Here is a 13,113-nt window from a genome sequence, read left to right as displayed (position 1 = left end):
GGGAGTGAATGGAGCAGTGGGGTGAAGGTCATTGGAGGAGGTTGTGTTTTGTGGTGTATGTGGCAGTGTCTCTGGGGTTGGGGAGTGTATGGATAAGAAAGCAAATGAAACAGGATGGAGAAAAAAAAAACGATCAAGATTAATGGGTCTCTAACTGGATTCATTTCACTGTGGTTCCCCCAGGTCTTCAACAGTCACATTTGAGACCACAGTAATGCACCACAGAGAACTGATCAGTTAAACAATATACCACACAGAACTGGTTTGTTAAATACCACTCCTCCCTTGCCCTCTTCCTCCAAAATACTCCCTACAGTAGTATAGGTAGGGTAGACCTAACTATTGGGAGGAATCTCTTAACATTTTTCTAGGGTAGAATTCTGGCTAGTCCAAAAAGGGCCCTTTTAAAGGTTTTGAGAAACTAGACATTGCAGCTTTATTAGTATCAGCAACGTGTGTTTGGAGTAAATTCAGCTCCAGGAGTTGCACAATTCAATGCAGGAGGAGTTCTGCCAATTGCCCCAATTCCTTCCGTTGCAGCAGCTTGGCCAAAGCATTCCGTTGTTGGTGGGGTCAATCTAGCATCATAGGTTCAGGTTCTGGAGGAGCTGGGCTGCCAGCTGGCACAGAAGCAGGGGGCATGGTGCCTCCATTATGCCTATAGCACCTCCCACAGCCATCTGGCCCATCTGTATCTCCTGCTGTCTCATATCAGAGAAGGTTCCAGTGAATCTTTCCTGCCATTACCAGTGCATTGCTTCCTCCTAGTGCCTGCACTCCTCTCGCATGGGCTCCAGTTGCTGTCGTTTTTGCATCTCTTGGTTGTTCAGCTTTTCCATCCTCCACAGCTCTTCTTGACACCTCATCAAATCCTGCCTCATTAGCATGACCTGGCATTGATGAAGGCGAGCAACCTCCATCTCCATCTCCAGCTTCTCATGAGCCTCCTTGATATTGCAGTCCACTTCGTCCTGCTGCTGCTTCTCCATCTCAATGAGTACCCTCTAGTGCATGGCATACTTATATTCAAAAGCCATGCTGTGCACACTGGGGTGGCTGTTCTCACTCCTTGTGAAATTGCTGGTTCTTTACAACCAGCTTCTCTGGAAGTCCTTCTTTGTCACCTAATTAGCCTATGGGCTACACAGTAACAGGATGAGGAAACGTGATTAACAGGAAGAAGCCCTCACTGCATCTGTCCTGAGCTTTCTGAGCAACTGGCTGTCCTGAGAACTCAACAATGCCTTTCCCTAAGGGCCTTCCTTGATCATCCACAATGACTACAGCCCTCTCCACCTGGCCAAAGAAAAGTCTTCTTCCAAAAGTTTGTTAGAAGGTTTCAGACTGTAAGGGATGCACGATGGCAGGCAGAGTGCGCACAGCTGCATACTGTCCTGACCCACTTTGGCAATCTCCACTAGGGTTCGTGCTTCCAAGTGCATAAAGCCAAAGCCTTCATCCTTATGAAGACCTCACCTGCCTTCCCATATTTCTTTTTTGTTGTTGTTTTTAATTTTTTCATTTTTCCTTTTTGTTAATTTATTTAAACTCTCTTTCTGTGAAATTGCCTTCCCATATTTCTCACAGTTTCCTCATTTCCTCCTCAGTGATGTCAGAAGGAACACTGCCCACAAAGAAATATTTGGCCTCGTTTGGTGAAGGGCTTCTTTCCTGGTTTCCTTAAAATGCTTCAGGTCAATAGTCAAGCCTTCATTTTGGCTGCTGGCCTTTTTCCCATTTGCAGGTATTGGCAGCAGCCATGGCTGCTGCTGTTGCTGGTGATGCTAATAATGTTTCCCTAGAGTATGGTTTTGCTCCAAGTTAAAAGTTTTACTGCTTCTCTACCTACTGGCCTCTCCTCAGAGTAACGGTGACCCTTATTTGCTATTGGCCTGTTTACATTTTCTGTTTATGATTCATTCTTGGTAGGTTGTATGCATCTGGAAATCTGTCCACTTCTAGAGTAATCCGATTTGTTGGCATGTAATTGTTCCTAATAGTCTCTTTTGATCCTTTGTATTTCTGTGGTATCAAAAGATTTTTATTTTCTGCCTTACTGACTTCTTTCCCGCCTGTCTCCCTCCCTTCCTGAATAATTCAGGACAAAAGCCATTTGCTTGTTCTGTACAAAGTGCAGGAAGATGTTACCACAGGGGGCAGTGGTAGTGGCCTAGTGTAGGGCTGCAGTGTGGAGCCTGAGGAGAATGTCTGAGGGCAGCAGGGAGGGGACTGTGAATTGAGGCAGCAATAGATTGGTTATTTTTGAGGAGGACTGAGCCAAATTTCTTTTTTCTTTCTTTTTTGTGTGTGTGTGTGTGTGCCAAAGATTTACTTGTTCATTTCTTGCATTTGAAGTACTCTTCAATGACATCCTTGTCCTGAGACTCCTTGCCATAGTTCGTAACTACTATACAACTTCAACCAACCACTTTACACGGTTTCCCCTCTCTGTCAGTTTTACAGAGGCCTACCGATTCCCCTAGTTTCTGGTCATCAACCTTAATTAGGTTGATTTGGTGTTCAGCACAAAGGGCCTCCACCAACTTGACATACATAGGCTCATCACAGTTGGATGCAAGCACACACAGCACACAAAGATGGGCTTGGCACTTGTCTGAGGCTTTGGCAGCTTTGCAAATTTCATATGCTAGGCCATCATGGATGAGGGCGGTCTTCAGCACCTCCTGTAAAACAGTATTAATGTCCATTACACCTCCAGCAGCACTGCCTTCCTCGGCCATGGCAGTGGGTTACAAGTGAAGCCGAATCTTGAATGCACCTGAGACTCCGCCTCTATACAACTCAGTGGCAGCAGGGAAAGAGCAGGAGCCAGATTTCTTATAGTCAGAGAAGAGAATTACAAATTTGGAAAGGGTGAAAACTAGAATAAGGTTGGAATTGGAAGTACTGGTATAAACTCTTACAGCTTTCAGTATGTGTAGATACAGAGATGTATAGGTGTGTGTGTATGAGTGGGGTGTGTGTGTATGTGCATGCACATGCATTCATGTTTGCTCCCTAGCTCTGTTCCATGAGAGGGCTTGGGAACAGCAATGGCACCAAACAATGAGCATACCTACTGCCCAGATCTTGGTTTCTAAATACCATTTTCTGCTAAAAGAGACCAGATCTTAGAGAAAAAGCCCCTTGCAGAGTTAGTGCAGAGGAAATACAAAGATGAGCATGGAATGTCTTTTTGTATTAGAAAGTAAGAACATGCTCCAAGAATGATGGGGACATACCAAAGGACACAGAAGCCAGCTTGAAGGGGCCACCACTGGCCAAACGAACAAATTACAACTTCTCAAATAAAATAAGCCACAAGTCCACATGATATAAATCAATGAATAAATTGGAGAGAAGGGAAAGCTCTACCTTTTAGGGTAATGCCAACCAACAAATGTAAAAGGAATGATGGAATTAGAAAATCTGTATTTGGCAATCATTGTGGTACTGATTGATTCAGGTGAACATCTTCAATGGATGCTAAAACTAGTGAGTGAAAGTTGGATGATCTCTCTACAAGATGCTTATTAACTACAAGGGGAAAAAAGAATAACCATAAAAGTGGAGAAGCCTAGTGATAATACCTAATCAATTGACCAAAGCCCCAGCCAGCAACTGGACAAATCAAAACTGTGTGACACCTGATAAGATGCAAGAAGACAATCTCTCTTTTGTGGTGTTCTTGCCAAAAAGGTACAATCTGAATCTAATAAAAAGGAAACATCAGGCAAACCCAAATTGAGGAACAGTCTACAAAATAACTGACCTGAAGTGTTCAAAAATGTTAAAGTAATTAAAGTCAAGAAAGACAAACTTTTAAGAGTGGTGGAGACTAAAGAGACGTAACAAAATGCAATGTGAGCACTTGACTATGAAGGACACTGATGGGACAACTGGCAACTTGAACGGGGTCTGTGGGTTAGCTGGTAATATATCAGTGTTAATTTCCTGGTTTTGATCACTGTGTTGTGGTTAAGTAAAAGAATGTCCTTGTTTGTAGAAATTACACACTGAAGCCTTTAAGATCATGAGGCAGCACTGGCTCCATGGTTCAGGGAAAAAGGTTCTTTGTACTTTTCCTTTAACTTTTCCTGTAAGTTTGGAATTATTTCAAAATTTAAAAATTCAAAATAGAATCATAAAAGTAATATTTTTCATAATAAACAAGGGTAGCCTTTGTTAAAAAATCAGAAAAGCTGATATCAAAGTTCATTCTCTTATGTGGACTTAAAAATCAAAGAATAATTAGCTCCAAAAGAAAAGATTTGCCAAGTAAGATGTTTTTCTCTTACAAAATGGAAATTTAACTTCTAAATTTACTTCACATAACTTGCAAATGTAACCGGTTATCTTACTTGGACATTTTTCATTTTACCAACTTTTATTTTCTCTTGACTTTTTCAGGTATTCAGAGTTGATGTTTTTCCTAAAATAAACCACAGACTATATTTGGGACAAAGAGATACTAAGAAGTACAAAGGGCTCTTTCTCTTAAGTGTTATGAAAAAGACTTTGAATTTAAATAAAGCTTACAAAGAAATCATAAAACTAATTTTAAAATGCTTTTATGTAGGCAAAAGGGAAACTATAGTACTCTCACTACTTAATATTTCCAGTTCTGCCTAAAACAAAGACATACACTAATTTTTAACAATCTTTGTCTCAAAATTCTAGGAACATTTGGAAGAAGTATTTAAAGCTAGTGCTTACTCTTTGCGTGAAATTTTATATAATCTCAGGAATAGAAATTTAAGAAATAGAAGTCTTCTCATTTCAGTTTGCTAAGCACATTCTTCATTCTTACATATTACAGGTCCACTAGATTCAAAGGTAAGCCAAAAATACCATGCAAAAGACTGCCTCCTAAATTATTTAAATCTCTTTTGTAGCAAAATTTTCCCAGAAACTGAGGAACATCCACACAGAAATTCTTACCTTTTTATCAAAAGTTTGTTATCCTTTTCTCATTTTCTGGGCCTTTCAATGCATTGGCATTGACAATAGTGAAAAAATTATTTGCTGTTATTTGCATATCAAACACATGGTTTCAATGTGGTATGAAACTATGTTGGTTCCAACGTGGCTGACTCCTTTGTGTCCATTAAAACCATTTTCCTCATATCTAAAGTGAATCTTGGTATCTGTGATTTATGTTTAATATAGAGATGGGAAACGGTGAGTAATCTAATACTAGTCAAGTCACATGTATTCTTAAAAAAAAGCTCAAATAGTTGAATTAGGGTGATGGAAATTATACTCAAATCTGAAATTGTAATGAGGCTCCTTTCTGAAACTTAAATGACCCATTCATTTTTTTTAGGTTTAGCTTAATGTTTTTCCTCTTCATAATACCAACTGAGGTTTAACTTAATAACAAATGGTAACTATATAAGATTGTATTAAATAGTCTTGGGCTATTTTTTGGTAAGCTCTTTGATTTGGTAACTACATTCCAAAAGTTAATTATCAGTTACATGAGTTTAAATGGCATCCATAGCTGCCCCTTCACACAAACAGGTGCTCAGTAATAGGGCTTATTAGAAAGACCCTAGAAACCAAGAAACTTCAGTTCTAGTCCTCAATATAGAAGTAGCTAACAATTTTCGATAAGTCATTTAACTTCTAGTCTTTGGTTTCCATATTTATAAAATGGAGACAATATCCTATCTACTTTAATAAGGTATTATTAAAATGTTTATAATTGGATAATATATTGAAGCATTCTGAAATAATATCAGTTTGTCTTTGTTTACCAAGCTCAATTTTTCAAATTCTTAACCCTGGGATTAAAGTTATTAAAGGCACTTGTTTCTCCTTATTTAAAAGATTTATGAAAGGCTCCTACCATGGCATGCCTTGGCTCCTACGGTTTTACTTCCCCTCCACAGGAAACCTATATTGACAATTTTAGATTGTCAAAATTCTTTCTTAATGAAAGTATTAATGAGAATTATTTCATTATTCATAGTTTGGTTAAGATTTATGACAAATCACAGCCAAAAGAACTTCATTGGTAATAGCTTGTTTGAGGCTTCCTGGGAAAAATAATGATGTCAGATTTGCATTTGCAATCTTAGACTATTATAGGATATTATGCTGCATAAATCTAGATATAACTTTTATTCAGATAATTTAAAAAAATTAGAACATGATTTTAAAGGTGGTATATCTCTTGTGGAGGGAAATCTTGCTGAAATTACAGCTTCTTAGGTTAACAGAGAATGTGTCCTGTTTGTGCACCTCTCTAAATGAAAGAATTAAGGAGAATTATTTCATTATTCATAGTTTGGTTTGTGGGGGTGAAAGAGGGAATGAGAAAAATCCTAAGACATCCTTGGAACAATTTAACACAAAATATACACATATATAGATCCTGAGATGTTACAACTAATTAACAATTATAAAGATCAACATGATCCAAATAGTTTTCAAGACACCGTTATGGTGGGTAAACAGCCATTTTACGGCATGTGCTCCATGGATGTCCACATTCATGCCAGGAAAACCATACTCTTTGTCTCCAAATTTGAAAGCTAGTCATCCAGAGCAGGTGGCCAGTCAACATCTACAGACTAGAAGGGAGAAAAGAAGTCATTAAAACAGATATTACTGTTGTGGTAAGCATTTGCTGGTAATGCTGTATAAATTTAATAGTTTTAATATAGTGCAACAGAAGAAACTGCATCTGAAGAAAAGAGCTATTGAATACCATAAATTAACCCTCAAGTCTGTTCTAGGGATTCTTGGGCCTGAGGTCTTCTGAATTAATTGAGTAGCAGTATTTGGCTACTCAGTTGGTTATTAACTGTGCTTTTTGACTGATAAGAGAATACATTTAAATTTTTTAAATGGTATTTATGGGGCCAGGTGTGGTGGCTCACACCTTTAATCCCAGCACTTTGGGAGGCCGATCAATTATATTGGGAGGCTGATCAATTATATAGATCAACATGATCAAGGTGGGCAGAGCACTCAAGGTCAAGAGTTCAAGACCAGCCTGGCCAACATGGCAAAACCCCGTCTCCACTAAAAATGCAAAATTTAGCCAAGCATGGTGGCACACGCCTGTAGTCCTAGCTACTCGGGAAGCTGAGGCAGGAGAACAGCTTAAGCCCAGGAGGCAGAGGTTGCAGTGAGCCAAAATCACGCCACAGCACTCCAGCCTGGGTGACAGAATGAGACCCTATCTCAGAAAAAAAAAAAAAAAAAAAAAAAAGGGTATTTATGGGTAAAAGTAGCAAACAAATTCAAGTGACCACCAATTTTCCCTCAGAAGTCTCAGAAACTTTTATTCTTCTGATCATTTTTATTCTCTCATCTTGCATTTAACAAATATTCAAGTAGTCTATAAGCCTATAGTCTTGTTGTAACACAGCAACAAAATGTGAAATAAATGATTATGAAAGATGACCTGGAACTAGAAAAGGATTAAGGATCTTTGTGCTTCAGTTCTGTAGAATTTCTGTTTCTTTAAAATCCAGTTCATCTATCTCTACTTACCTTTATTTTGTTCTTCTAGGACAAAACCTTGATCTTTGAGTCAGAATGAAATTACAGTAAATAGACTATTTGTCTCCACATAAACACATACCAGGTCTATCAAAGGCTAGGGGATCTACTTTAAGAGAAAGTTAAAAAAAAAAAAAAAAACCCACCGTATCTGTGGCTTTTTTTGACATTTAAAATTTAAAACATAAAATTATTTACTGAAAATTTTTTCATTAATCCATAAGTCACTTCACGTACTGGCTTCAAAAAAAATTTATTAGAAAAGCCTAAATAGCTATGTGTGTGTTTGTCTTTTACAAATCTCAAGAAGATATTTTTGTTCTGTTTCAGAATATAGCCATATACCAAACACCCAAATGTAAATTAATGAGTGTTTTCTCAAGCTGAAAATAAAACATGACTGATGACAATCGTGTGTGTGTGTGTGTGTGTGTGTGTGTGTGTGTGTGTGTGTGGAGGGGAGGCAAGTTGTAGTGCTTAAAAAGCTCCACAAGTGAGTCCAGTGGGCAGTCAGCGTTGAGAAACACTGGCCTGTGAGTCTTTGACACTCCTAACTGTTCTGAGAATTAAGGTAAAAAAAGATGAATGCAAGCCTGGGCAACAAGGTGAGACCCCATCTCAACAACAACAACAAAAAAAAACGCCAGGCATAGTGGCTCATGCCTGTGGTCCCAGCTACTCGGGAGACTGAGGCAGGGGATCGCTTGAGCCCGAGAGGTCAGCGTTGCAGTGACCCATGATCGCACCACTGCACTCCAGCCTGGGTGACAGTGCAAGACCCTGTCTCAAAAAAAAAAAAAAGATGAGTAGAGAGTTTCTTTAACAGAAGGTTTTCTTTCTCCAAATGATAGTTTCACTGAAGAGGCTCCCTGCAACCTTGAGGGCACGATCACTGGCTGTACTGCAGGAGCTCATCTAATCCCAGAGCACTTGAGAGAATTGCTGGTAAGGAAATAATACTCCAGTGATCATTTGATTACCATAGATGTTTTCACATTGGGCAACTATGCCCACTTCTTTCTATAACTTTGATATTATTCCCAAGTACAAATCCCCAAGTCCTAAGATTCTGGGGAGAGGAGCCGGGGAGGTACTCTATTCCTAGTCAGATTTTCATGAAGAAACACCACTCGTGACTCAACACCTATTGATACACAAAGGAAATATTTATGGAGACTTGCCCGACAGAACCATTCTTACAATTACTTTAGAATTTAACCTTGTTTCAATTCAGACTGTAAGAGCAGAGAACTTGGACCACATCACAGGGGTCCTTATAGAACTGCTTTTATGAAGAACCATTGGCTCACCTCACTTTCTACCCTTGTGAATCCATGTTTCTGAATACGCTGCTTTAAAGTCTTTATAAAATGCAACAGGTATGGAAATGACTATTTCCTTGCTTGGTTTAAGGGTTTAGGTTTGATACTACATGTAAAGCACAGTTAATAAATTAGCTATATATTTTCAAGGAACATAAATGAGACCTCGTATTAAAAAAAAAATATCCGAAGACAGTCCCTCCCTTCAATACAATGTTACTGTGAGATTTTCACCATTCTCAAATACCTATGGAGGTGGGTGGTACTAAAATGGCTTAATGCCAAAGAGCATAACTTTGGTTGAATTCAATTTGCCAATGTGCATTCCACAACAAAATGGTTTACCTCAACATCCAGCTCAAGAATGTCTGCAGTCACATTCATCAGGGACCCAATGTTTGGCTTGGTTCTCCCGAAGTCTCCATGTACAAACTCTTTAATGTAGCTGGGGTTTGTTTAAGGAAAAAATGAAGACAGCATGCTGTACCAACTATTTGGTAAGATTTGACAGGCAAAAATAATAATAAGAGCAGAAATGTTACAAAAGAAAGGTTACTTCTGAGCTCTGACTTGTGTGTCTTAAAAAATAAGCTTTGGCAATGTGGTCCCTAGTAGCCTGGCAGCCAACATCAGAGCCTGGGAAATGTGTTTACATCAAACTTACCAAAAATCATTACTTTCTTTTTTCTTTATAGCTCATCTCCAAGTGCCAAGGTTTGGATGTGGATTTTAAAAATTAACCATAGCTCAATGCTTTTATTAAAAAACAACTTTGCCACAATTTCTATGTTATTATCTTGTTAGTCCCATTTTTTAATAATGGCAACTGTCACCTGCCAGATGGTAGGTTTCCATAGAGCCACACAGAGAGTGATCTCAATGATGGCATTCCTTGTAACATGACCCAGAGGCAATAGGATGGAAGGAATAATGAGACTATTAGTTTAGTCTTAATGATGGCTCTTCGGAAGGATTACCAAAGACCTACTGTCTAGTTTGCTAACATGGTTAGCAAAAGAACTAAGTTAATTCTCTCTCTCTTTCTTAAAGGGGCAACTTTGTATTTCCCTCAAAATTGTATTTCAAATTTTGAAATCAATAACTAATTCTAGAATTTGTTTTTAAGATTAACATTCCTTACATAGGACTGTACTGCAGCTTTGACAATATTTATCTAAAAGATTTGTTTTTGCCAGAATTTGGTAAAAATGAAGCATTATGTTTTGTTCTACAAACCAGCATTTAGTAGAAAATAATTAATGGAACTTGAATAGAGAAATAAATTTGTTTCCAGATGATGAAAAATCTATATTATAATATGCTGATATTATGTCCTCACTTTCTGAACGTTTTACTCACTCTACCTTTGCCAAATGTTTTGACTAAAGCATAAGACATATAATTGTCTAGTAACTGTGTTTTTTGGTAAACTCACAACTACCCAGCAATTGTTATCCATTTTCTCTCATTTTCTTTAAAGAATCCCCTTCTGCGTAGCAATGATGAGGAGAGAAAACCAAATAGCCCCAGAATAACCAGTTAAAACGTCCAGAGAGGTTCTTATTCCTAACCAGAGGGACAAGGTTTAAGTCAAATGAGCTAGCTCAGTGCAGTGATCAATGTAAATATATAAGGCATATATAAAGTAAATTTAGTAAGTGAAAAATTAATATACTTCTGTGTATAACCATGTGGCATCTAAAGCTTTAACACATAGTCTTTCTTGGCTAATACCTTAAGTACATGTACATGGCTTGTCCTAAAAATGTTTTAATAGGATTGAAAAGACATCAAATTCTACAAAAGACATTTCTCCTTGGCCCACCAGAATTAAAGGCCAGGATTAGGTAAGAAGACTTTTAAAAATATATACATGATTTGAAATTCCATCCATGATAGGCAAATATGCTCCAAACAACAAAGATACAAAGATCTGTCCACTGGAGTCTAAATTGATCATCCTTTGATCCAAATTACAAAATTTAGAAGATTTTAAGAGTAGATAACCTATACTTGGCTTAGCTGAGTAAATCCAGGTCGTGGGGTGGGGCAGGGGAAGAAGTGAATGCAGGCTGGTGGGGAAGGACAGGCAGACTAGTTACAGCAATATAGTAAGAATGGTATTTGGTGATTAAAACTTGCTTTTTCCCCATATATATATATCTAGTGTGTGTGTGTAATATATATATACACACACACACATACAATAGTACATTAGTTCTATACCAGTTAGAAGGTATTTTGTCACTTCATGCTATTGGATCACAGAATAATATAAAACCAAGAAACAAACAAAAACTAGGAAGACCTTCAAAAAGTAAACTAAAGCTAAGCCTATTGGAGCTCCCTGATATATTTTAATCAGCGACTCAGTTCTGATACAAAAATCATACAAGTCAGGTTAGATTACGAACAAATTATCAGCCTTGGACTATAGATATTTTAACTCTGAATCTCAACCTTTCTGTAACACAGTCAAAGCTCTTTGCAGTCTGAAAATGGTGCTAACTAATGATATGTCATCTGAATCGTTTTGTTTTTGTTTTTTTCACAAGGCACGTAGACAAAGATATTCTCTGTTGTACTAGGTCAGTGGCCAAGTAAAGATCCTGATGTAAAGTAGTGCTATTCCCATCTACTACCTGTGTTTAATCATCTGAGGCAAATACTTGAAATGTTGAAAAGACCCAAATATGGTCATAAATACGTGACTTGCAAAAAATGTCAAGACAGCAAATGAATCCATCAAAAGTATTTTCTGAGTACTATGTGCTCAGCATTGTGTAAGACACTACAGTTATAGGAAACATAACTTTAAAGCTGACATTGAACTGACTGCTACCTCAGGGTTTAGAATCATTTTGAAAAACAAATTTAGGCCAGGCGCGGTGGCTCACGCCTGTAATCACAGCACTTCGGAAGGCCGAGGTGGACGGATCACGAGGTCAGGAGATAGAGACCATCCTGGCTAACACGGTGAAACCCCGTCTTTACTAAAAATACAAAAAATTAGTCAGGCGTGGTGGCAGGCGCCTGTAGTCCCAGCTACTCAGGAGGCTGAGGCAGGAGAATGGCATGAACCTAGGAGGCGGAGCTTGCAGTGAGCCGAGAGGGCGCCACCGCACTCCAGCCTGGGCGACAGAGCGAGACTCTGCCTCAAAAAAAAAAAAAAAAGAAAAGAAAAAGAAAATTAAGTGGGAAAAAACCACATCCAACAAAGAAACAAACAAAAATATTCTTCTTCAGTATAATCCTTTCCCGAATCCCTCCCAGACCAAGCTGACCCTGTTTTCTAGGGGACCATGAACTTTTCCAACAGGGTTCTGGTTCGATGGCGGCAGTGCGGCAGGTGGAAGGATACGTGCCAGCCTGAGTTTTCAAGTGGAGGCGGAAGTGGTGCTCATCCACATACTGTGTCTCCATGGAGTGAATGACGCGAGCTCGCACAGCCAGGGGCCTTCGGTGAAGGACGCGCAAAGGTGTTTTCTGGTCGATCTTTAAGTCCTAGGGGAGAATATGACACACAGTCCCAGAGTCAGAGCTTTGCCACCCAGTGAATCCTGTCTTAGCCCTTCCCTCACCATCCATAGCTCACCACAGATGTTTCCTTGAGAGAACTAAAATGAATTGTGTCCCCTTAGGTTCAAACTCTGTGGGACTTCTCATAACCCAGTCTATCATTACTCATTTCACACCGCCATGCCCGGCTGATTTTTGTATTTTTTTGATAGAGATGCGGTTTCACCATATCGGCCAGGCTAATCTCCAACTCTTGACCTCAGGTGATCTGCCCTCCTCAGCCTCCAAAGTGCTGGGATTACAGGTGTGCTTGCTCCACCGCGCCCCGTCGAGTTTGCGTGTTTTAGGGAGAACCACATACCTACTGTCAGGGGTGGGTTGTTTTGGGTTTTTTTTGGTGAAGGAAAAGGGTTATACAAAAGGATATGTGTGGAAAAGTTATGAATACATCTTGTTTAGGGTGACATTTCAATATAATAATTACAAATCGATATGCATAATAAACCGGGACCTTTCAATGTTTGTTAGCCCAGCTTGCAACTAATAATACCGCATGTCTTTTTACATTTCAGATTTTTTAGGGACACAGGCTTGTTTTTCTCACAATTCGTTCAAGTTAGAGATTTTCTTTTATGTCACAAGATAAAAATTAAGAAATAGAGGTTAACGCTGTAAAAGGTCAACTAATTCCAAGTTTTAAAAATTGGGCATAATCAGAAATTCAGATTCATAAGAACTGAATCCTCTGCATTTTCTT

General features: G+C 38.7%; 1 protein-coding gene and 2 pseudogenes across 16 annotated transcripts in view; all 3 read right to left on the bottom strand.

The window, feature by feature from the left end:
- Positions 1-329: 329 nt before the first annotated feature.
- On the bottom strand, positions 330-1,628 carry LOC100611114 (non-POU domain-containing octamer-binding protein-like; annotated as a pseudogene).
- A 592-nt stretch (positions 1,629-2,220) lies between these two features.
- On the bottom strand, positions 2,221-2,871 carry LOC470381 (small ribosomal subunit protein eS12-like; annotated as a pseudogene).
- A 1,497-nt stretch (positions 2,872-4,368) lies between these two features.
- PUS10 (pseudouridine synthase 10) overlaps positions 4,369-13,113 on the bottom strand; it is a 78,077-nt gene continuing 69,332 nt past the window's right edge. For all 16 annotated transcript variants that reach the window (XM_063789846.1, XM_054678416.2, XM_063789842.1 and 13 more), the window contains 3 exons: positions 12,199-12,341; positions 9,183-9,282; positions 4,369-6,578 (listed from right to left, as the gene is read on the bottom strand). In XM_063789846.1, the coding sequence (XP_063645916.1) occupies positions 6,540-6,578; positions 9,183-9,282; positions 12,199-12,341 (282 nt within the window). In that variant the 3' untranslated portion in view covers positions 4,369-6,539. The remainder of the gene's footprint in view (positions 6,579-9,182; positions 9,283-12,198; positions 12,342-13,113) is intronic.

The sequence above is a fragment of the Pan troglodytes genome, chromosome 12 (genome assembly GCF_028858775.2).
Source record: "Pan troglodytes isolate AG18354 chromosome 12, NHGRI_mPanTro3-v2.0_pri, whole genome shotgun sequence".
In the NCBI taxonomy this organism is placed as follows: Eukaryota; Metazoa; Chordata; class Mammalia; order Primates; family Hominidae; genus Pan; species Pan troglodytes.
This window is presented reverse-complemented; position numbering and strand designations above follow the sequence as displayed.